Genomic DNA, 26311 nt, shown 5'->3' on the forward strand with positions numbered 1-26311 from the left:
CAGGCAGAGTTTTTCGTCTACTATAGTATAGTATAGACAGATAGATTGTATGTGTGTTTATATATGTGTGTGTGTATCACACACGTGGTCATATGTACATATAATGCATAGACACACAAAACCCTTTTTATAAGGGAAAAGGGAAGAAAATGACACAAGTAAAATAGCGTTATGGGAGAAGGAGGAGAATCATGTGTTTTAGGACAGCAAGGTTAGAAAGACCAAGGACCATTTAAAGATTCAAAACAATAGCATTTAGCATGAAATCTACTTTTTATCATCCTTACCCAGCCATCAGAATGAAGAAAGACAGTGTCCAGCTGCAGCAGTTGTTTGGTAGCAGGAGAATTAGAGGTAAAGGTACTAGTGCCTGAGGGGTGGGTCATGAATTAATAATTGCTATGTGGCGGATGAGCCCCGTCAGAAGAGCTGAAAATGAGGAAGTTGCCTTGCAGAGCGCTATCAATCACTCAGTGACCATAACTTCCAGTAATTAGTGTATTTTATGGGCCTTTGCTTCAGTGGCTCGAAAGCACATATGCTCCAGTCACAGCTAAACTTTGCCAGAGTAATATTCCAGGATGATTTATCCTCCTGCTGCACTGGGATATAACCCTATATTAGGTGAAGATTGTGAACTAAGCTGCAATAAAGTGTAAGTTTAGGTACAGTTTGCCCAGGTTGAGACCTCAATGTATCATGCTTTTCAGCATTCATGGTTAGACTACAGCAAGCAATCATTTTTTACAGTAAAACAAATAAAGCAATTAAAGGAACAGCATCAGGATATTGTACTTGTGAATTACCGTTGCCCTGGCCCCATTTAAGTGTCCACTGTTATAAACCCATTTCTAATTTAAAAAGAAAAAAAATCCACTGAATTAGAAACATTTATTTGTAATGCTATCTTTTCTCCATTATTACTAGTAATCAGTGGAATAGAATGCAAGAGGACCTTCTGAATGATGGATAAACGTTTGATTTATTTCTTTGTGCTGCTGTGTTTGGGATCCTTAAGTTAAAACAAATTTACTTTTTATCAGTGGGCTCTGGTGAGGATAAGTCATTCCTTTTAAAATATTGGGACATGTTAAGAAGCACCCCTGATGGGAACCTCACCATTAGGCTCTTTCTACACAAAGGAAACGTTATTTGTGAGCCCTCCAGAGCACTTGGCACTTTTTGAACAGGCGTCAGGAGTTATTTGCTGTGGCTCACCCACTGCACTGGGAGTCTCATGGGGCCTTTGCCAACCAGGGGCCTTTGCCATTGCCAAAACATCTGTAGAGTCCAGAGTTCCCAGTAATTTAACAAGCTTTGCCACCAACCTCCAGTATGACCTTGGGCAAATTAATTAAGCTTCCTATGCCTCCATTGAGCCATGATTCTGTTTGTGTTAAAGAAATCCTTGGAATGATAGGAAAGCATTATGTGAAAAGTATACATTGAATAGGGAAAACATATGCGTGGTCCCACTGTGTTCTTTTTAGGGTGAAATGTTTCTACCCCACTTTTCAATGTTTAGTGATGGTTGTTCTTAAATTTCCTGAAATAGACACCAGTCACAAGCCCATTTCACCAAACATGGGAGGAAAAGTGTTCGCAGTTTGATGCTTTCATTCCATTTGTTATTCCATCTTTAATTTGCAATGTATTATAATGTCATACAAGTTAAAACAATAATAGTAAAACAAACTAATTGTCTTTAATTAAAGGGAATTAGGTTTTGATTTTAATATATTTGATGTAGTGAGAACTGATAACGTGGAGGGTCCCAAAGGTTATTAGGGCATATTTCTGTTGGGCCTGATAGTGTTAGTAATAACCCTCTTCCTCATAGTTTTAGACATGAACAAATATGTCACTTCATCAGTCTCTGTTACTCGCACTTATGCCCCTCCGCAGGGGTTGCAGATTCCACAAGTTATCAGCTAATGGCGTTATACATTAAAAATTGAAGCTTTCCTCACTCCGAGGCCCTTCAAGGCTTTGTTCTTAAGCCCTAGACACTTTGGAGTGCAGCTGCAAACTATAGGCAGAAGATTAAATTAATTTGTAACTCTTTTTTTTTTTTGTATACTGTATTAGTAAATCCTCCACATTTAATTGAAACCCTGCTTCAAGACGCTTTGTGTTACTGTGTTCTTTGTTGTCACTTTAACCTCCCAAGCACTTTAGCACTGGTAAATTGCTGTTATATCCTTTGGATTCTTTTTAAACCATTTAGTAAGAGGACAGCGAAATTGATACCTGGGAAGAAAAGTAAAAAAAGTAAAATCTTAGGGTAGGTTTTGAGGTATTTAATATTTATTATGGTCCTTTGCCAGCAGAGTTTCAGATGATTTAAACTCTCTCTCTAGGACTGTGTAAATTGGTCTTCGGATGAAATCTCACCTAGGGAATTTTATGTAATCCAGTAGTTAAGTCTGATTTTTTTTTTTTAAGTTTCCCTGTGTCTGAATGTTCCAAAGTGCTGCTGCGATCCTGTAAAATGAGGGTTTAACTGCAGTGTATGGTCTAAAGGCAAAATCCTTCTGTGGAAATTTAACTGTGTAAGATGGGCACAGGTAATTCACAAATTTTAGAACATTTCAGACTATAAAGTCCTCCTTGAGCTACATCACCATGTTAAAAATGCTTATTTTCAATTTGCAGTTTTGTTGAGAAACATAGAATATGTCTAAATTAAGATTTTATAAAACTCCAATGCTCTTTAACATAACTGTAGATTTAAAACAACTCCCCCACTGTTGATATTCTAAGTTGGAAAGTTGGTCACCAAAAACATATCCTAAGTTTATGTCCTACAGTGGCTTTCTGGCTACAGTGTATGTTTTCTCTTTACCCTTTATGACTTCATGACAGTAGTGATCTTTACTGTTAACAGAAGCCATTGTTGTTGCTTTGTAAATAAATATCTTCTGCTCTGACTTTTTGTTGCAATGAAAAAGTTTCTATCATGCAGTTGTTATGTATCTGGCAATTGTTATAATCACACCCACACATATATTGATTATTTAACTCATAAAATCCAACTTATCCAAATATTGCTAACTCAGTAGTATTTCATAGATTATGGACAAATTTAAAGGTCAGTAAGATGACACTAAGGAACAGTTCTAGTTTTTACAGTGAAATGTTAGTAGTTTACTGTTATTTAAGTGTATTCATAACTGGTAAATGTTTTCAGAGTGTTTAGCAGTGTACTGAATCTTAAGTATTTGGAATTAAAGCGCACTTTTTTATTTAATGTTACATAGAATCCTGTCCCCCCCCCCATCTCTGCCTCCACTCCTCCAAAATAAATAAAGCTTTTCCAAATCTTTTACAATATGAGCTGTTCCTCTCCTGGGAATGAAAAGGATGTTAGAGTCATCTGATGAATTGCTGGCACGTACATGGATCCACATTTTTCAATATACTTTTTTTTTAACTGGACTTAAGCTGCCTAAATTTAGATGCTTCTTTTGTAAAGATGATAAAAGAGAGCAAAGACTTCTATTGGCTTAGCCCTAATCTGTTTGCTTTGTTGTGATTCTTTTTTTCTTCTTCTTTAACTGTTAACCTATTTATAAATCTAAATCTACATACAAAGGTCATTGGTTGGCTGAACTTAAACCATTTTACTCAGTAAATTTAATTAAGAAAATACAGTGCAACTCATAAGCAAATGAGTTTTTTCCTAGTTTTAAACCAAACCACCCTCTTGAGTGCTGATTGCCTTGCCCGACCCCTGGTGATACAGAAACAGGCAAAATTAAAAAGGACATTAAAGCTTCATTAAATCTGAAACACATTTAGTACAGTGACATATCTGCAGGCCATTTCAGAGAAGATTACATACCCTCTTTTGTAAGTTTCCTAATTTATAATACCTTGACAATAAAAGCTGGGGAAATGCAAGTAGATTAATAGACCAGTAGGGGTAAAAGATACAGAATGGCCCCAGGTCTGTCTGTCTCTGAAATAGTCACTCATAGCATATTTGCTCCCTCTTTCCCATAAGGTTTCAGTGTTTATTTGAGTTTTGACAGCCTCAACCTTATCTGCTGAGAGCCCCTTTCCTTTTTACCTTCTCCTAATTGAACTTGATAAAAAGATTCTAGGGCCTGGCTGTATATTTCCTTCTGTTTTGTCACAAGACAAATAGTACAGAACATAAACATTGCAGCTGCATTAAACCTAAAAGGACAGACTTACGTGGAAGGCAGCTTCCTCTCCCAGAGCCTTAGAATGACCGCTTTTCGTGCCACCCTTACAGCGCCGCTGCCAGTTTTCACTGACGCAGAATTGGAATCCTTGGCTTGCCGCTGGAACAACCCAGTGGCAGCACTGTGAAAGAGGAAATGATTGCTGTACATCTCTGGTCAAGAACTAGGAACCGTTCTCTGCCCTCCAATCTGCAAGATGCCTTAGAAACAGTCCTCCCAGGAATGTAGTTGACAAGTAAGACTGAGCTTCCACAGGATATCAGGAAAGTTCACACAAGTAGAGCCAGTCCCAAGGATGATGAGTTTGCTTATTCAAGCACTGCCACCTGTTCCCAAGCAGGCTGGTACAGAGGCTCCCAGCTGAATTTTCTCTCTGTTCTCTTGCATGGAGGTCTCTGACAGAGTAAATCAATGACATCAGCCAGCCTAATTACCTTTTAATGAGAAGGGAGCCAAGTTGATGCGTGCACATGTCCAAGTCAGCTATAGTCTCACCTCTCCATAGGACAGTGATGTCTTGAGAATTTGAGGTTTTGTGTTGAAGTGGGAAAAGTTCACATTTTTCATCTTATCCCATTTTTAAAAAGCCTTCCATTTATCATTGCTTAGTTCTTTTAGCTGTAAGAACCAATGGCCAGTGTTGACCGGCTAGTCTGGTCAGCTAGTCTAGACCTTAGCTGTATGTATGGTGGGCAAGTTTCTTCTGCTGGTAAGCCAGGTGGACAGAAGTCTTCTGTAGGCCCTAATAACATGTTCAGCATCTACCAGGGTGAATGGTGCAGCACCTGTGGAAGGACTTCAGATCGAATGTTCTAAATGTTTTTCTAGTAGTTGTTAAGCCGTCAGCTTTTGTAGATGAGAGACCCTCCTCTTGCTACTTTTTTAAGTCCAAATGAAAGAGTGTGCAAAGCTCATAGTCTGCAAATGGGTGTGGTGATAGGTGACAGCCTTTGGTGAGCTGTCACTGCCGGTCAGTTCAGTACAGAATGGGGCAAATGCCTAGCCCACCCATTTCTGCCACAGAAGACCAGAGTGGCTCCTCCTGAATCAATGTACACATTCTCATTGGCCAGAAACACACTGTATTTCAAAATGTAAGTCAAATGGATGGTCAGTGTTGGGTGGGGGGTACAGTGGAGGCAGTGGAGAGCTGAGTTGCTTCCCTTCCTAACTAACAGCAGGATATAGACAGACATAATCGTGCAAAACTATGAAAAGGAGTTTAACATTCACACTCTTTTTCCTTCACATTATACTTGAATGGATTAACGACATCCACCAGATGAAACAATGATAGTGTAACTTTATATCTTGAAAATCTGAGAACTTCGAATATATAAGAAATGAATGCAAGGTAACAAAACTTACCAAGTATTCCAAAACATATATATATATATATACATCCAAATGAGTGTTGACCCTTTCCAAGTAGTTACCTTTTGTGGTCATATAGGTTTATTGGTTTTATTGGTCATATAGGTCAATAGGTTTATTCCTATTACGTTGCTTAAGCATGTACTGGTTTTAGAACTTTAAAAATTAACCTCAGCACCTTCATGTCTATCCTTATTAAGAAACAAAATATTTATTCTTTGAGGTTGACTTTGGGTTTTGTTGACTAAGGCCATTCAAACCTTAGCCAACAAATAATTTACATGATCAAAAAGCAGAGGGCTGTAATTTTAAGTTCAGGGTAAGATGCAGTTCTAATAAAATGAAGTTATTCTCCTGTTACTTGAAATGATCCTAAACATAGTTTCTAAAGAGGTGTTCAGAAATGTCTGAGCAGTGCCAGTGCCTTTGAAATAAATATGCAACTTCTCAAGATATAGAAAGGTAGTATAATACGTTGGAAAGAATCCTGGATTCAGTTGCAAATCTTGGGGTCAATCCCCACACTTATTAACCACGTTGAAATGTCTTCAGTGGGACTCTGGGGTTCTAGTCTGGAAAATGGATTGATGTTTCTTGGATCCATTCCAGCTTCAAAGTTCCCTGTTGTAGCAATTCTACTCTTAAATAGTTACAAATACATTTAAAGGATTTTGAGCTTGAAGATGGGCCACATTATGAAGTTGCAAAATTTAGCCACTATTTTCTTTAAATAAAATAGTATAGTCTTATACTATAGTCTTATAGTGTGTTTGGTAAATTTGATCTTATCACTGTGTATTAATCCTGTTCCTGGTTGAATCATTTTGTTTCCACAGGTGAGAATTCAAAGACCAAAGTTAAGTGAGTGGTGTAGAAACACATAGCATTTTACAAATCAAGCAAAATTGGAAGCTCTAAGGATTCATTTTCCAAATTTCAGACCTATTGTTCCAGCCCCACGATCTTGAAATGGCATTTTCCCACTAGTAATAGCTCTTTCCTTTTAACTGTGAATGGAAGGGGAAAAAATGAAAATAGTGGCAAAATTTCCTGTTTCATATGGCCCATTCCCCATTTCCTACAACTCTTTTTATAATTCTTATAACTGAAAATTCTACAGAATAGTCAGCTCGGATCAATTAAATGTTCCCATTTTTACAAGAGAAAAAACCAACAGTCTCCTATGATTTTACATCTCTGTCTAAAAGAAGCTGTTGTACACTTGTAAATGTGAATAATGCCTGTACAGCTGAGAATATTCCTAAGAGAAATGACATAACGATAGTGTTTAGTTGTTAAAATTAGAATATTTTATCAGGGAATAAAACGTTGTCCAATGTAAATGTTCATTCTAAATACAACTCTCAATGTAATTACAACAATAATTTAGTTTGTGCGTTTGAGGTTGTGAGCTTTTTATATTTGCTGAATACAGTTCTGAAATTTAGTACTTGTCTGTCTTAAGGAGATCTGCCCTGCATGCAAATCTATAACTAGACAAATATTATTTCCTTTCCCAGCTTGCTCTTGGGAGGTTTCCATATCCTCAGGTAAGATTGTTCATTACTGCCGTTTGCCACTGTGACATTCATTCCTATGTATGAAGGTACAGGGAGCAATTGTGAACATTTGAGCCACATACAAATAAATCTGTCCTGTTAAATTGAAAAGTGATATCTTAAAGGAGTCATTTAGAAGTCTCTATTGATTTTTGATTTTTTTTAAACTCCAGGTTTTTTTCCCTCTTTGTTAAAGGTTGGAAGCCATCGTCATGTTCTTCCTTTGTGTGACACTGGTGATGTTTTCCACACCCCAGCCCAGCCCCATGTGTTCATACAGAGGTTGGAAGAGAGGCACAGCCTTTTCTTGATACAATGTTTGAGTTTTTGGATTCAGTTAGTTATTTGAATTAAAGGATGGAGATGAAGGGTGAAAGTATCTAATCTAGATCATTATTTTTGCTAAGCAAATAGGTGGACCCCCACTTTTACATGGATATGATTTTGAGCGGTTTTTGGGTTTTGTAAATTTGTCCTTTCTATTTACATTTCTAAGAAAATAAACTATCCATTATGTTACCATTGCTGACGATAATCTCTGTGGTAATTTAAGATTTTTATTGTAGAAGGGTGTTAGCACTTAAAATGTTAAGCTATTCTGTGGTTTGAAAATGGTTCCCCAATGTGTGGGGAGAAAGAAGTGAAATGTCTAGAGGGATGAAAAATGAATCGTTTGACTGTTTTCCTCTGGTTGATGCTCACTGTTTTTCTGGCATCTTGGTCTGTACAGGCCAAAGTGCCTGGAGGCATGTCTGATTTAAAGGTGGTGTTGGTCTCTGCTCTTTAAGCATCTATTAACTTGCTATTATTATGCAAATAAGTGTTGTATTACAGATACTAATTTATGCATGGTTAGATTATGCAGATGCATCACAAACATGGTTATTGAATAATAGGATGGGGCTCATTCTCTCTCCCATCTTTATAAGCAGTTTTAAACAAATTCTCCTGATACCCATGTGAACATTTAAAGCCCCTTCACACGCTGAAATGTCTCTTCTGTATCCTTTTTCTTTTACAGTTAAAGCCATCAGATAAATAGAGGAGAAATTGTCCAAGTTGTTAGGTTCAAGAGTGTCAGTCCCACTTTTCAAATGTGTAGGATTATTTGTTTAAACAGAATCTTTTCCTTAAAGAGAAGCCCTGAAATGTAATCACTTGGCATGCATGCTCGAATTTAGTGACATTTTAGTGTATACAGCCTTGCTGCTTAGCGCTAGGTAGCCCATCAAATTAAAATCACATTTTCAGGATTTATAGCTCATTAGAATATTTGTCTTGGTAAGCCTCTTATTCTGTCAGTAATGTTTAAACAATTCACTGTTTGGCCAATTTATGCAATCCCCTCATTTTGTAAATGAAGAGGCGCTATACAACTTAACCTCTCAAACAAGTCTTAGTAGAAAGCTTGTAAGCCACATAGGAAAAAATATCAAAGTTTGAGAATATAGCTGAATTCTTGAGATTCCTAATGCCTAGAGTATTTAATCAGTGAAATTTGGATAAGTGAGAAGTCTTAAGAAACGATTGCCTTTGCATTTGACAAAGGAAGCTTTGGAAGACTGGTCGAATTTGGGAAGAGGCTGTCTCCCTTCCCAGTATTGAATGTTTTCGGGAATGTGTTAAGTGTATGTTTACTGGATCAGTCAAGTGGAAGTGGAAAACTCAAATGTGCTGCACTCCCTAGTTAGCAATCACTGTTATGCCAGAGTGAGGGGAAAACTGTGTTCCTTGGATCATGATAGAGTATTGTCACCAAACTGGGGCTTTGAAGTAATAGAAGTAGCTTTCAATGCCATCAGGTCTGTTTCTCAGGTCTCACAACCAGAAGTTTGTGCCCTTCATTGTTGGCATCAGTAATGCCTTTTGATGGACTTGGCATTTGTTTTACAGGCTTTGTACTATATACTGAGGATTGGGAAAGGATACTTTATAAATTCCTCTTCTACCCTGACCTTTTGCCTTCAGATAAAACACATGAAGAAAAATAAACATTTTTATAGTATCGCAGGGACTGGATTATGAAATAATGCCTTCTGTTAGGCCCGCATTATCTCATTTGAACCCCGAGCCACTCTGTGAGGTAGCCTCCCCTCACACATTGGGCAGACAGGATAGCTGATTTGCTCACTGTTGTACCGTAGCTGGTTTGGGGCCATTGAATCCCGAGTATAATGGGCAGGAGTGAATCACAAACTCTCAAGATTGAAAAGGGATCTCAGACAAGGTCGGATCAGACCTCTCCATAGTATCTCTGAAAAGCAAACAGTTGAACACGTCTAGTGATAGGAGACTCACTAGTTTACAGAGCAGCTCTAGAGTCAAATCTTGATTTACCAGGCTTAAGGACTGCTGCTGCTGCTGCTAAGTCACTTCAGTTGTGTCCGACACTGTGCGACCCCATAGAAGGCAGCCCACCAGGCTCCCCCGTCCCGGGGATTCTCCAGGCAAGAACACTGGAGTGGGTTGCCATTTCCTTCTCCAATGCAGGAAAGTGAAAAGTGAAAGTGAAGTTGTCGGTCATGTCCAACTCTTAGCGACCCCATGGACTGCAGCCCACCAGGCTCCTCCGTCCATGGGATTTTCCAGGCAAGAGTACTGGAGTGGGGTGCCATTGCCTTCTCTGAGGCTTAAGGACTACCTCGTCTCAATTATTACCCACTAGTCTGCTCCTTGAACACAGGAGAGATTTTCACATATCCTTAAGGTCTCAAAGTTTTACATCCCTTCTGTCCCCAGGGATGGTGCTGAGTCAAATCAGGACACCAGATCTCAGCTCTCCTCACAAGTGGGAAGCTAAGGAGACTGGCCTCTTTGAAAGAGCTCTAGCCCAGGAGCCAAAAGATTAGGGTTAGAACCCAGCTCTGGAATTTCCCTGGTGGTATAGTCATTAAGAATCCATCTGCCAATGCAGAGGACACAGGTTATACCCCTGCCCTGGGAAGACTGCACATACCGTAGAGCAACTTAGCCCCTGTGCCAAAACTACTGAGCCAGAACCCAAGAGCCTCAACTACTGAGTCCTCTGTGTGGTTACTGAATGTGCCTAGAGCCCATGCTCTGAAACCAAAGAAGCCACCGTTAGGAGAAGCCTGTGCACCACAACAAAGAGTAGCCCCTACTCTCTGCAACTAGAGAAAGCCCACTCACAGCAACAAAGACCCAGAGTAGCCAAAAAAATAAAAGTAAAAGAAATAAATCTTAAAAAAAAAAAAAAAGAACCCAGCTCTACCATAAGCTTCAGTCACTGCAGGCCTTAATTCTTGCTTTGTAACTCTTGGAGGCCTGTTTCCTCATCTCTACAATGAGCCTGTCTGATTAGAAGCATGCAGAGCAGATGAGATTATGGATATAAAACCACTTGGGAAAGTACAAAGGGCCACCCTGCTGGCCCTGATGTGGGACTGTAGCCCAAAAAAGAACTTCTAATCGTCAACCAAAGCTTGCAAGAAGATGTGTACTCAACCTGCCAGCTGCAGCTGGAGCAGAGCGTAAAATGAGCAGAAGGGAAGGAGGGGAGGAGAGGCCAGCTTCCAGACTCATCCTTCCCCCAGCCCAGCGTCAGCACCGCTGACAGCATCGTTAGCAGCGTCTCCTCCTGCCGGTGACGCGGAGTGTACCCGGTGGGGATGCAGATGCGGGAGGGGTACTGGGAAGATAGCCGGCAGAGTCAGTGGCCTGGGAACCACATAAAGGTTAAAGGGCCGGATTTCCGTTGAAATAATCATTCTCCAGGAAACATTATTGTTTTGGGGGTTGGTTTTTATTTGTTATTTGAAAGCACTATCTATTTTAGTTTCCTTTAGGCCTTAAAGTTGTGTAGCCTAATCGGCATGCAGTTTAAGGCTCTATGGAAAAAAAGGCTAGGAGTCATTATAATTACCCAGTCTTATTACTACAGTTCATAGTAGGGTGAACAATGACGTCGGAACTACCTAGCACCTTTCTGACATTGAGCTCCAGAGCACTCGCTATTATGTGACTCAGGCTATACATCCCACCTGCAGGAACTATTATTTCCAGCCTCCAGGTGAGCAGGCTGAGTCTTCAAGTCTCCAAGGCGTCTTGCCTTGGGGATGAGTTGGTACAGTGAGAGCTGAGACTTGCAGGTGACTAAACTGAATGACTGGATCTGTGAACTCTGATTTTGGTTGGCTGTTGAAACCACTGCCCTTCCTCCCTCTCAGCCCCACCAAGCCCATCTCCTCGCTCACCTTCTCTGCCCTTGGCAGGCCTTCTGTGTAGATGAGAAGGGTTGTCCCATGGAAGATGATGGCAAAACCCTTCCCCTGGAGCCTCCCTGCTTTTCTCACCATGTGTTTAGCAGGGTGACGGGGGATCTGCAGGCCTTGGAGCTCTCACTGACCCCAGTGCCATTAAACTCTGGGTGCCTGTGAAGCATATTCTGCAATAGCATAATGAAAAATCATGGTTTTAAACATCTAGTAAAGAGATAGTATCTCAATTTCTTGAACAGTTTAGCTGTAATACTCTTTGGGAACAATGTGCATGTCCAGACATGGGTGGGAGCTGTGTGTAGTTAATCGTGTACATCCAAATCCAGTTGACTTGAACAACACAATGGTGGGCAATGGTTGGTTTAATGACACCGTAATTTAGGGGAAACAAAAGAGACTGCCTGCTAAAAATTGTTGTCCTTCATTCAAACTTTACAACCAGTGCCCTGCATTAGGGCAATAGTAAATCCATTAAGGAGACTTCTCAAGGGTTATGTCGGCTCTGACGTTTGAAAATTTGGTAAGCAAGATGCCACAGGAAAGTGAAGATAATATGGATACACATGTATTTAAGGTACTTTTGCATGTATAAAAATGTTCTTCTGTTGGCTACATTTCCTGATCTTGGTTAATAAATTACATCAAAATGACCTGAAGTTAAAAAAAGGAAAAAAAATCTGAGCAAATAGTGCCCCTGGTATTGTAAAGCTTTGAATGTTTTCACACCCCATTAATTTATTACTTCTCTTTCTTCATCTTTAAATTTCATTTTTTTTTTTTTTCAAAAATTCCGACTCCCCGCTGCTGCAGTGATTTTCATCTTGTTGTTAATTTTCCCTGCTCCATATGGAGCTCCAGACATTTCACCTGGAGGCTGTACTAGATTTTGCTGTAGTGATCGTACTTCCGGAGGCCAAAACTGTCATTTAGGGTTCCTGGTGCATCTGTCTGCGCCAGGCTTTTCACTGGCATGGGAGAGTGTGAATAACAAATTGGATGCACCTGAGATTCAGATGATTAGTGTGTTTTGTGAATCTCTACGACTTGTAAGCAGATAGCTCTGGGGGTGGCGGGGAGGGCTGAACATCGACTGTGGGTGAATCTGTACTCACACCTTACATTTGGGGCTTTTCAAGGGAAGTGCAAACATCCTAGGCAGCCTGAGTGCAGAGAGAGTAACAAATATTTCATCCTGCCTTGTCATTGATTAGAAAAGAGCCTTTAATTTCATTTCACCCCATGTTGTGATTAATTTGCATTCTTTGTCAGAAGTTAATGGAGTTTTTTATGGTTCACTCTGAAATCCTTGAAGACATCAGACTTGATCTGATGTTTATACAACCGCCAGCGGAATTTTTTCGTTTGATTGATGGCAAGCTTGATGTTATTCCAAACGGCTTTTTAAGCTGTTTTTAAGAATTATTTGAATAAAATTCAAGCAAGATATTGTTGTAACGATCAAGATTATCTGTTAAAAATCTGTTTCAAATAAAGAAGATGATAAGTAGTAAAAAGGATCAAAAACATGAGATATAGTACATGGTGATGTTATTTGTTAAAATACATAAGAATGGCATTCAAATAAAATATTGCAATATGTAGAGATCACTTTTGTTGAAAAAAAATACCATCATTTGGCCAAATAGAATAATTAAGGCCAAGGTAGAAGGAATGTCTGCATCTTTGGGATTAAAAATCTTCACAAGTGGCGATTCTCATTTATTCTGCCACCTTTTGCTACCAATGTACAAAGTCGAGGTCTACTGTTCTTAACTCAAGGAGACAGGGTCTGTCAGGCCTGTTAGCTGAACAAAATGATAACATATTACTTGTCTCAATAAAGAGGGATTCTTAAATCCCAATACAAGTTAAACATAAGTGGATAAGAGGGTTTTAAGTGAAAGATATGTATTCTTAATAGTATAATGACTGGCCTTTTTCACAAGATAGTACAGAAATGAAAATAACCTGTTCTTAGAAAGCAAAACACCCCACTTGTTCATGGGTTACAGGAAGGTGTGTTCACCCCTTGAACACTGTATATCAAAGTATGAAGGAAGCTATAGGGGGCATGTGCTTAGAACCCCCTGCTACTGATCAAGGAAATATGTTTTGCAAATGCTTTTTGATTACTAATACCATTTGTTTGATTGGGGGACTCTGCCTTGCTTCAGCAGGTTCTGGCTTTTCTGTGACTGCTGCTAGTGAGACTTACTCATAGGTCAGAAAGCTTCTTATCTGAGCACTTTCACTTAGATTAATTTATTTGCTGTATCTGAAAGTTTGCTAAGTAATTGGGTGGTTTTAATGGAAGTTACTGCTTTCTGATCCTTGTATTAACATGATCTAAGGTCCTTTTTATTATACGCAATCCATATTATTGACCACAGTTGCCCTGTTTTCATTTAAATGTAAGCAGCTTGTCAAGTAGAAAATATTTTAACTTGGCTTGGAAACCTGCTATTTTAATATGTGTAAGTTTTTTTTTTTCAATTGACAGACTTTTAAACATATGTTTATTTTGTAGTAATAAATTGTGTTCTGAATATTTTTCTCATAATAAAGTAAAAATATATGTTCTTAAAACTATTTTAAAATAGTAAATGTTTTTCAAAAGTTAATGTCAAAATACAAGAGTTTTTACTCTTACTTTTATTCGTTTTAAATTTCTTTGAGTATATTACTACTGATCCTAGCTTTGATAATTTCGTGTTGTCTTATATTTATTGTTAGTGATAGCACAGTATCACTATCACTATCTTATATATGTATTAATGTACTGATAACATCTAGACCAACCTTGTATTGCAAAATTAAACCTAAAAAGCTTGCCTTTTTTGAAAAGAGGTGTTCAGAATCTATCCTTTGTTGAATGAACTTTTTTAATTTGAACGTAAAGGATTTTAGTAAATTGTAAGTATCCAATTTTTTCTGTGAGATCTCTAGTCAAAGAGAAAAGTAGCAGTGGGTAATTACCCCAACTTCAAATTACAACCTTTAATTGGCAAGAGTCCAAAAGAGTGATATGTGTGCAGTTTTATTTTTTCAAACAGATTTCTAGCTTACATGTTTTAATTCATTGTTTATTTTCACCCTCACTATTTAGGATATAGACATTTAAAATATACTGACATTTGAAGCCATAAAATCAGATTTTATGTTCCATAAAATGCAGAGGTGAAATTTAAGTGATATGGAGATGTTTGCTGATGCACATTTGCTTCTTCCCAGGAATTTTTAAATTGCCTCTGTCAAATTTTTCTCCCAATGCCTATTTCATACTTATAAAGATATTTCATAATTTTATTTGCTTAGCCTATGCTGAAGACGGGATGTGGATTCCCAGTATACCTTTAAGGTAGAGCAGAAATGGAAGAGAAATCATCCCCCAAATGTGGGTAGCTTAGAAATGTGAAACTTTCAGGATAAATTACTTGTTAATACCTCAGCTAGGTTAGTGATTCCTGTCTTTGTCTTTTTTTAAAGCACTAACCCAATGTTGGTTTGTTTCTATAGCACCTTCTAAACTATTTTATGACATACATTTCAGTTTACTTGAACACGTATTTGTCACTGAGCATCTAAGAAATGAAACATGTTGTCCCTGCTATCAAAGCATCTAATGCAGTGGGCAGAAAAAAACATAAATAAATAGCAGTTGATATAAAAGGAACCCTACAGGAGATGGTATGCTCTGGCCTAACAAGTCAGAGGTCAGCTCACTTGAGGAAGCCATGGTTTCACAGGGTAGATGATGCTTGAGCTGAGGCTCTAAGGCTGCTGCTGCTGCTAAGTCGCTTCAGTCATGTCCGACTCTGTGCAACCCTATAGATGGCAGCCTACCAGGCTCCCCTGTCCCTGGGATTCTCCAGGCAAGAACACTAGAGTGGGTTGCCATTTCCTTCTCCAATGCATGAAAGTGAAAAGTGAAAGTGAAGTCACTCAGTCGTGTCCGACTTTTAGCAACCCCATGGACTGTAGCCTACCAAGCTCCTCCATCCATGGGATTTTCCAGGCAAGAGTACTGGAGTGGGGTGCCATTGCTAGAAGGATGGAAAAGAACTCCAGGCATTCTAGTCAAGAGAGTCATTTTCTCTATCCTTAAGATAAAAGTCTGAAGCAGCATGTTATACTTGGTTTCCTTACAGTACTTCAACTCAGTAAGTTCACTACTGCTGCTGTTACTTTTATCTTCCTTATAGTTTGGGAATTTCCTTAGATGACTTTTAAAGCAACACAAGGAGGGAAAGTAAGAAGGGGAGGGAAGAATGACAGAGAGAGGTACTGTATCAGGATGGAGCCAGCACATGTGGCAGAGCCCAGATCATGAACGTGGGCTTGAGAATTTCATGACTCCCTTTGAGATGACTGAGAACCAATCTGAGGTCAGAAATCATTGCACTTTTAAAATGTTTATTCGTTTATTTTGAATTGTTGGTTGTGCTGGGTCTTCATTGCTGGGTGAGCACTTTCTCTAGTTGCAGGGATTAGGGGCTACTCTTTGTTGTGGTCCATGGGCTTCTTATTGCAGGGGCTTCTCTTATTACAGAGCACAGGCTTCAGTAGTTGCACCGCGCAGGTTCGGTAGTTATGGCTCAAGGGTGCTGGAGCGTGGGCTCAGTAGTTATGGTGCACGGGCTTTCGTTTCTCTGAGGCATGTGGAATCTTCCCGGATGAGGGATCGAACCCATGTCCCTTGCATTAGCAGGTGTGTTCTTAGCCACTGGACTCCAGGGAAATCTGGAAATCATTGCATTTTAAGATTTCTACCCTAGGGTCCAGACTTCCCAGATGGTGCCAGTGGTAAAGAATCCGCCTGCCACTGCAGAAGAAACAAGAGATGCAGGTTCAATCCCTGGGTCAGGAAGATACCCTAGAAGAGGGCATGGCAACCCACTCCAGTATTCTTGCCTGGGAAATCCCATAGACAGAGAAGCCTGGCGGTCTGTAGCCCCTGGAGTCACAAAGAGTCAGACAGGACTGAGCATTTAGCCTAAAGTCAGTTGGCACATGCCTCTGAGGGGTTCTCTGCCACCCTTCATGAATTTGACTTGGCTAGACTGCTGGGGAATTGGGGGAGTTGTCGTGATCAAATGACCTAATACCTAAGAGAGCGCTTTGAAAAATATAAGTTGGTAAACAAGAGCAAGGTAATATTAGTATTATTTATATTTTCAGAAAGTACTTTAGGGATTTACCCATGTAGCTCTGAAAATATATGACCATGTCTCACTCCAGGTAGGACTAAAATGAATTACTTTTCTGATCCCATAAGAGCCTTCCTTTACAGTCTTTCTTTTTTCAGTTATAATCTATCATTAACAATCAGTCATTAATATATAGAATTATATGCAGAATATAGTAATTTTTAATTCAATAACTGGGAACCATTATTCTTCTACAATTTTTAAATAACCAGTTTAGCCCAGAAATAGAATTGAAGCTTGAAGTAGAGAATTTGGTGCCCGGTCTGGCTTTTATGAGTGACGTCACTGCCTTCTTTCCCTCTGAGACTTGTGGTCTGGAAGGCCAGTCATTTTTTCCCCCTTTGGTTTCATCGGTGCTACTTAATGGTAGCATAGAATTGTAGGATATGAGGCGTTCTTACAATGGTCTAGTCCAACTCGTTTACTTTATAGAGGAGGACATGGGGGTCCATAACTGTTAAATGACTCACTGATGATTACCAGATATTTGGCAACAGAATCAGACTATCCCCTGCTCTGGAGGGCTGGGGTACAGGGATAAAGTGAGAATGGCTATCCTTATTTTACACGCCCATCCACTCAGGTATTGCCTCCAACCGGCGTGTCTTCAGAGATGAAAATTACTGTCCTAGGATGCTCCATACCTGCTAGGTAATTACAGAGCCCTGGAGGGAAAGTGGTCCTCAACAGCAGTAGTAGCAGCAGCAACAACAGGCAAAGACATCAACTTTTATTGTACTCCAGTGTTTTATTTAACAACATTCAGTATAGAAAACTTAGGTAGATTTGGAGCTAGGGGCTCATTGGCATCCAAGTTAAAAGGGGGGCAGACCTGGCCAAGCTTTGTTTGAGTACAGATTACTTTTCAGATGTTTAACAGTTCTGGATTAATGCCTCGGGGCTTGGGAATTCTTCCTCAACTAAAATGTTAGTGATGCTCAGAACCCAACCCTCTTTACTGCCAACGAAACAGACAAGCTAAGTTCACTGAAAAATCAATGAGTTGCCTAAAAGGAGCAAAGAGCTGATTCGATTTAAGCCTGGAGATTGCCCAGGACACAGCAGGTGGAAAGAAGGGTCACAGTGACTGCTAAAAGCTAAGAGAGGAGGCAGTTGTCTGTTTATGCACAGAGCCGAGGTATCGAGGGAACCTAAGGCAACCAATTAGAACCAAGTGTGGACTCTTATGCTATACACTGTCAGGGTCTATAGGTGGTGACCAACATGGAGAGCGAGTAAGGAAGGCTGGGGAATGTGACAGTCTTATGAGGAAGGAAGCTCAGATGAAGAGAAAAGACCAAAGATGGTAATGGAGCTTGTTTTATATCCTGTTTAGAGATCAGTTTCAGAGAGCATCATTCTGGGCACAAGGAGACCTTGACTAGTTTGGTAAAATACAGTAAACAAAAGAACATTCCCACCTAAAGGTCTCCCTACAGCCCCTGTTCTCTGGACAGCCCTGTACCTCCTTGGTAGCCAGGCAACTGGAAATGTTCAGTGACTCAGAGCAGAGGTAACCGGGGCACAGCAAGCGACACACCCAGCAAATGACGCAGGACATCACTGTCGGTATATGGTTTCTGCCCCGTGACTCATGCAGAGCTAACCTGAGTTCTGGTCCTGGCTGTTCCTATCAGTCGTTTGACTTTTTTTTTTTTTTTTGAGACCTCAGTTTCCTCATCTGGAAAATGACGGAGGTGGCCTAGGTCAGTGACTTGCAAAATCATGGGAAGACAAGACATAGTGTAGGTGGACATCCACTCCCTGACACGTATGTGCATACACGCACACATACATTGAAATGAACTAAGAGTTATTTGGCAAACAAGGACTGAAAACTGCTGGGCTAGATACATCTGTCGTCTCCTTTCATTTTTTTATTTTTATTTTTTTACCACACTACATGACATGCAGGACCTTAGTTCCCCAGCCAGGGATCGAACCCATGTCCACTGCATTAGAAGCACAGAATCTTACCATAACCACTGGGCCACCAGGGAGGTCCCTGCTTTCATCTTCTATGAGCAGTTTCCTCCTCTTTTCCACACCTTCAGCCACCTTCCTCATCCCCATCTCCTAAATCCTTTCTTAGAATTTATTGAAACTTTCTTTTGCCCGTATCAAAATATGAGAGGTGTGACCCAAAACTCTGAAACAGAAGTCAGCTTTCTTTAGTTCATTCTGAATCTATGACTTCTCTTTAAATCTGTTTTGAATTTACAGTCAAGCCAATAAGGCATTCATTAATTAATGTGGTTATATGTGACTGTATTTCAAGATTTTCTTTTCTTTCCTAATCCTGTAAGAACCACGTATTGGCTGCAATTACAGCTTATCTCAGAATCTCAGCAGGCCAAACCACGTTGTCAGATATATCATGTTTGTTTGTTTGTTTTTGTTTGTTTGTTTAAGGAGCAATATGTGGAGTCTTAGCTCACAAAGAAAACCTTCCTTGCAATGCCTGAAAACATGACTTGTTGTGGGCCTCATGGGGAAGCTGTCTTAGAAATTTACAGCATCCTGAATCCATCGAACTATATTTTATACAAATATTCAGTTTCACATAGAGGTGAGTGCACGCCCTGTGCTTAAGTCTCATCTCTGCAGCTAAATTTTAGAGAACTTAAAAAGTCACTTTGTTTTTTGTGGACCAGCAAGTATATATCTTATCCATCATCTGGGTCCTAGAGTCTCATAAAGTGACTGGCAGAGAGTAAGATCTTCATAAACATATATGAATTGATAATTTAGTCTAATTTTACTTTTTTACATGCTGACATAGCATGTTTTAGAATCAGAAGAAACTAAGAATCACTTCACATACTTAGGCTTTAAATTAATCGTTTCATCACCTTCCATTGTCCATACTCCCACTCTACCCTGCCAGCATCAATACCTGAAGAGTAAAGCCTTCCAAAGAGACTCGATAGTTGTCTTCAGATATTTGAGGATTCTCTGTAAAAAAGGATGTGGATTTGCAATGTTAGGAGGATAGAGCTGGAACAGGAGGTAGGATGGGCAGTCAGAAAATGTGTGGACTCCCCATTACTGTATGTATTCAAACAGAAACCCAATCAGCAGGGGTGTAATGATGGAAGGATTCAACAGTCAGATGGAGTGGAAGCTGGCTCAGATTAAAGAACCTTTTGGGTGACTTTCAGACACTGAAAGACTGATACATTTTCTATCAGTTACAAGGGAAAGACCACAGGTAGAAACTTCATCAGACTTGTCTAGATGCTGTGATTGGTTTAATCATCTGTTCATTTTGACTCTCAAATACTCTGTCAGTATGCAACAGATAAGAAATAGAAGAATACAGGAAAGAAGTAATTTTTTTCCAGCCCCAAAACTTAGGCATTTCTCTGTTTCTCTCCATTGAGCCGACTGTGTGATATGGCTATCAAAAATGTGAATACCCTTGTATTCTCTATGAGATTCTACCAAGAACAGTGTCCAGAATAAGGTGATCTAAGCCAGTGCAAGGTATGTGTTCAGGCATAGGCATTGCACTTTATGAGGAAGGTACCTACACAGCACCACATTCAGCGAAAGGTAGCTTCAAAGGAAAATGTGAAATCATGCCTGGGTGATTCTTCCAGAAGTTTCTGGTTCAGGTCACTGAAAACCCAACTCAAAGTTGCCTCCATCACAGGGGAAATTTATTGAAATACATGACCAAAAAGCTAAGTACTGCTGGTTTTAGGTAGAACCTTATCCAGTAGTTCACTTTGGGCTCTGATCTTAGTAGGCTTCTCCCTTCACAGACCAAGAATGACTATAGAGCTTCTAAGGTGACCTGCTTCTCAGTTTTGAAGGGAAGAGCAGGTCTCTTTTTCCCCTCAAGCAGCCAGAGGCAGTAGGTTTCAGTTTGATTGGATCAGTTTAATCCCTGAACTCGGGGCATGTAGGCGATGCCAACTAATTTAAGGCTGAGCTACGTGCCCCACCTCTAAAGCTGGGGTTGGAGTCATCTTCCCATGAAGCTCATGGGTTGCTTAGAGGCAAGGGGATGTTTGTTCGCATGCCATTAGTAATGGAAGGGAGAAGGATAGAGGGCAGCCAAACATAGCAAATGACCCCAGGAAGAAAATGGGATGTTTGTTGAGGAAAGAAAACATTGTTAAGACATGACAGCCATTTTGAAATATGTGAAGAGCTGTCTTTAGACTTAATCACTGCAGCTCCAGACTATGATCGTATCTTACAGGAAGACATATTTGAATTCAGAATAAGAACAAATGTCCTAACAATTCAAGCTACCCAAGATAGAATCATTGGAATCCTGGCACTGGAAGTCTTCAAGCAAAGACAGAATGGCTGTCTGTTAGGAAAATTATAAAGCCAATTTCTACGTGAAACAAGGAATTGGACCAGGCGACCTCTAACATCTTTCTGGATTCTGTGGCATGTGGAGGATTTAACCTAATAGACGTGCAACCTAAATGGTGACTCTAGAAAAACCCTTTCAGATATTTTGCCACACTAAAATAGCTTTTGCTATATCCATTTAGTCAAGGCTATGGTTTTTCCAGTCATGTATGGATGTGAGAGTTGGACTATTAAGAAAGCTGAGAAGAATTGATGCTTTTGAACTGTGGTGTTGGAGAAGACTCTTGAGAGTTCCCTGGACTGCAAGGAGATCCAACCAGTCCATTATGAAGATCAGTCCTGGGGGTTCATTGGAAGGACTGATGTTGAAGCTGAAACTCCAATACTTTGGCCACCTGATGCAAAGAGCTGACGCCTTAGAAAAGACCCTGATGCTGGGAAAGATTGAGGGCACGAGGAGAAGGGAATGACAGAGGGTGAGATGGTTGGATGGCATCACCGACTCAATGGACATGAGTTTGGGTAAACTCCGGGAGTTGGTGATGGACAGGGAGGCCTGGCATGCTGCAATTCATGGGGTCGCAAAGAGTCAGACACGACTGATCAACTGAACTGAACTGATAGCAGATTTATTTGACCATAAAAAGTAGAATGGTCAACAGGCCTTTCTCAGAAAAAGCAACACCTCCTCCTTCCCCTCCCCCTCCCCCACAGAGAGAGAGAGAACAGATATTCTTAAACTAAGACCACACCGTTTTTTGTAGCAAAGAAAACAGTTTGATGCAGCAAACATCTCAGATCTTCTTTGAAATGCAAGTACTCAATGGACTCCTCAGCCAGACTTTGTACTGTGAGGGAAAAGGGTAGTTTTTGCAACTCACATTGGTCATGTTGATCTGTGATTCTCAGCTCCTGCTTTTCTCACAGAATTGAGGTCTGAATATTGAAATTCTCATTATTTGCCCAGGAAATGATTCACTCTGGCTCCTGTACCCCTGGGCAGGGGAGGACACGAGCTGTGTCAGTTTTAAATACACAAGGGATAAAAGAGTACAAGCTGGCCATCAGGTCCTTTTCTTCCTACTCACTGACCGGCAGACCCAGCATGTGAATAATAGCTGTGCCGCACCTTGGTGCTCCAGCTGTTGTATGTTGTGTGGAAATGCATTGTCCTTGATGCTCGGGGACGCAGTAAGAGCCAAGTGATCTAATTTATGGCTGTGATGATTTTCTGCCTGGTCCCATCTGAGCTGTGCCCTCCTCTAGGCACCTTAGAGCCTTTCTGTCTGCCCCAACTGTTTGTCAAATTCAGGGATATCTATTTTGAACTTTTCAAAACTGGTCACTCCGGAATGCAGCACCCTGGCCCAAGTTTGGGATGTGAGGCAGGGAGAACATGCCAGTGAGTGGATCTTAGAACACGGGGATCACATATAACTTATTTGTCCTAACAAGCTATGCTGATAGATTCACAGGCATGATTAGAACTTGAACAAGGACAGAGATTGATGAATAGGGGAGATAGAGCACAAGTAAACCATATTTGTTCATTTTATATTGTTAGAAATAATATGTTTTATTCATTTATTTTGTCTCATAATACATTCAGTTAATCTAAAAATATCAGTTTGCCAAAATTCCCATTTATAGTTAACCAGGGTAAATTTTGTCCTATTCCTTCTCAAAAAAACAGCGCTTTGTTTAGGCATATTTTAAGTTACCAAGCATTGTGTATTCAGTTTGTAAGGGATTTCCCTGGTGGCTCGGAGGTCAAGAATCTGCCTGCAATGCAGGAGACGCGGGTCAGATCCCTAGGTCAAGAAGATCCCCTGGAAAGGAAATGGGCAACCCACTCCAGTATTCTTGCCTGGAAAATTCTATGGACAGAGGAGCCTGATGGGCTACAGTCCATGGGGTCACAAAGAGTCAGACATGACTCAGCAGCTCAGCAACAACAATAACAATTCAGTTTGTGGTCATGTGAAAGTGATTTTTTTTCTCTCTCTCTGAGGGCTTTTTGAGATTTGGGCACTTTTTTCCCAAGTTCTGATGGGTTGGAGGTGATGTGACTCCGTTTCAGCACCCAGCACAATACCAGATACAGTCAGACCGGATGTCTGTGTTAGTTCACCCTCTGGTAGGAAAAACATCTGTGCCTGAGTGGGAGACTCCAGGGTTGGGATGGATGCTTGGGCCCCTCTAGCTTATCTTTCCTAGACAAGAGCCCTGAGCCTAGTGAAAGGAGGGAGCTTCTGAAGCCATGAGAATCAGACAGGAATTCCAGGAATCTTTCTGATTCCAAAGCTTATGCATTCCCCCTCTCATACTAGTTGCCTCATGAGTCAGCAGTCAGTTCCAAGCCAGGTTCTGTGACCTTGGGCACTTTTCCCCTCTGAGCCTGTTACCCAGCAAAACAGCAAAATGAGTAGATTAAACCAGATCTCAGAGGTCCCCATCTATTAAAAAAAAAAAAAAGGGTCATCATTCTTCATTTAGAATATAAAATCTCAGTTTGCTCTAATACTTGTTTATGTTAATATTTAGCCAGAGTTTAGCTTAGTGCATCTGATTTGAAAAGAGAGCCCTTGCAAAATAACTACAGTTCTTAAAATTTGACATTTAAGAAGAGAATAGAGTTCAGCATCAAAAGCTAGAATGTGATACCAGGAGCGCAACAGATAAAAATGTATCCTTTTAAAATTCCAGCTGTATGATTTAATTTTATATATCTTTTTTTTCTCTCTCTCTATTTAAGAGAAAATAACACAAGCTTGAAAAGCAGTAAATATGTAAAGAGAAAATTTGTCAACTGATATTGGAAGATCTGACCCAGGTCACACATAAATCTCTCCGATAAGAGCTGCAGGGCAAGCCATAATTTCAGAGAGTAAAAGAGAAAATGAAAGCTCGAGCTGGTATCTTCTCTAAGTTCCATAGGTGGATTCATTTTAGTTTTCTGATTGTGCTTCTGAATATAATGTAAAAGGGCTGGTAGCAAGGTCTGTCTACCATCGTCTGTGTAAAAAGTACCTCTCCAGAGACAGAAGCATAATGTGAACCTTCCAAAGTTGCTTTTTTATCACCAGAGTCATTGACTAAATAATTGAGGCCCTGTAAGCAAACTTTTGCATCGGTAATTTCCTTTCCAGGTTCATTTTCCAGATTCACAGGTCATATTACAGGAGCTTTTTAAATTGCCAGCTGTATGGTCCTCTCAAAGAAATATAAGACCCGACTGATATTTAGGCCTGCCTGTTGTGAAGTCATTCTTCCTCATTTAGACACATAAGGGTCTGTCTTATGTTAGAATGAAGCATCCCCTGTTAGTGTAGCTTAAAATCTTGGATCTAACAGCTGATGAACAGAAAAAAAAAAAAAAAAAAGCTATGCCCAGAAGAGAGAAGAGGTTTATCTAACTGGTGTTTCAAAATGCTGCTGGTTCTAGAGACTGAAAACCAAAGTCTATGACTGGAGCAATTATCGTTCTGTTCTTTGTCCACAATTATTAGTTAGACATAGAAAACTCAGTATGAGCAAAATGTGTAGGCAGGAAGGTGGACTTGGACAAGTTATAAACAGCATCTCATATGTTGGGAGTTACAGGCAGTACATCAGCCCTAACAATGTTATTGTGTCCCTCTGAACTCTGCTCTCAGAGCTAAGCATTTGGAAGGCAGACGCAGAATAAAGAGAGGCATTCACGAAGCTAACATTTTATATTGAGAACCCTTAGTACCCCTCTTAATGTGCTATAAAACCCAGGGCTTCACTTTTTCATGAACTGTGTGCAAACGCAGAGGCAGTGGCTGGAGGTTGACTTTGTTTGGGTCTGTTTTATGGTTGCTGCGCCTGTACAGTAATGTGATCTTGAAAAAGGTAAACAACAAAGAGTTTAGCAGTGAAAAATATGCCTAATATAAATACAGCCGAGTACATGGCACTTCAGAATTTGAAAAATATGACCCTGGCTTTAAATTTTCTGGTGGAATTAACAGAGGAACAGAATATAGCGTTTAAGGCCATATATCTGAGGCAGAGAAAGGAGATAATATATCTAACTCTATGGTCTATGTGGCATTCATATAAAAAAAAAAAGCACAGTAGCTTTATTTAATTGAGAAAATGAATCAATTACAATGATGTTGTATCATCAGATTCTTGTGAAATAGAAGATATAAGTCACTGCATTGTGTAACAGTGTTAAAAAGTAATTGAGTATCTTAAGCATTTTGAATCAATTTCAGGTACTGGCACTGCTACCTTAATACAAAATTTATGAAGATGATTTCATATAATATGTTGCTATCAAAACCGTACAATAAAACTTGGTAACAATGTCTCTCTTTAAAAACCTAGGCAAAACAGTATGGTTATAAGATCATAAAACAGACTTTTGATATTGCTATTTCTCCTTTTCTTGTAGTAAAGAACAAACGTTAAAAGAGTACAGTTTTAAGTGGTCTTAAACCATGCTTTTAACCCAAAGAATGGGGCAAGGTGGAGACTTTTTCCTAGGTCTCAGTCTATGAGGAAAATTCTATTTAGTTCACGCAGTGGATGTTACTGGAAACCATGTCTCACAATCCATCCCTGAATTCATTTTGAAACATTTCACTTAAAATGTTTTCCTTGGAGAATTTGTAATCCCCCTGACTGCTGGAAATTTGTGGAAAAACATTCTCTTTGATGTCAAAAAAGGTTTTCTAATTCTGTGTTTATTGCAAATAACTCTCCTGTTGGAAGTAGATATATCTCACTAAGAATGTTGGAGGCATGAGTAATCTATGTGTACTTTAAAAAATACAGTTGGCCCTTGAACAATGAAGGGGTTCATCTGGGTTTAGTTTAGGTGGCCCCCCATGTCTGAATATCTGAGGTTCCTTCACATCCAGGGATTCCACCAACCACGAACCATTGAGTACTGTAGTATTTACTAATGAAAACTAGCCTCGTGTAAGTGGGCCTGCACATTTCAAACCCATGTTGTTCAAGGACCAATTGTAAAAGCAAGCACCAAAGATATCTCATAGGAGAATTGGCCTGGGGTTTTCATGATTTTTTTAAAGGTGCTGTGGCTTTTTACTAAAATCCTAACCCCTCCAAGGTGGTAATGAAGAGCTGTATTCCTTTTTCATGTAAGCATTTCCCTGCAGATCCTTATACAGAAACTAGAGGAATAAGAAGGCGCAGTAATTCACGACAGTATTCAGTAGGAACTACCAAAGTAGATTAAGACCCAATCCACCTCTGATGGAAGTTTCAGGGAGTTGTGCCTGGGGAGGGCATGATGCAGAGCCAAGAACAGGAAAGAGAGGATACCATGTTCAGTTAAGATAACACATGGGAAAGCACTTGTTAAAACACTCAAGCACTGGATGGGAGGGTCTTCT

At 39.9% G+C, this 26311-nt stretch overlaps 1 protein-coding gene across 15 annotated transcripts in view; it reads left to right on the forward strand.

Moving 5' to 3' along the window:
* Positions 1 to 26311, forward strand: part of MAP2K5 (mitogen-activated protein kinase kinase 5) — a 263833-nt gene that overhangs the window by 167851 nt on the left and 69671 nt on the right. For 10 of the 15 annotated variants that reach the window (XM_042252082.2, XM_027971523.2, XM_042252077.1 and 7 more), the window contains one exon: positions 7106 to 7135. The exons of 4 other annotated variants lie outside the window; for them this stretch is intronic. In XM_042252082.2, coding sequence (XP_042108016.1) covers positions 7106 to 7135 — 30 coding nt within the window. Of the gene's footprint in view, positions 1 to 7105; positions 7136 to 7340; positions 10363 to 26311 lie in introns of those variants that run through there. One more of the 15 variants, XM_012180834.5, reaches the window with a different exon arrangement.

This window comes from Ovis aries, chromosome 7 (assembly GCF_016772045.2).
Source record: "Ovis aries strain OAR_USU_Benz2616 breed Rambouillet chromosome 7, ARS-UI_Ramb_v3.0, whole genome shotgun sequence".
NCBI lineage: Eukaryota > Metazoa > Chordata > Mammalia > Artiodactyla > Bovidae > Ovis > Ovis aries.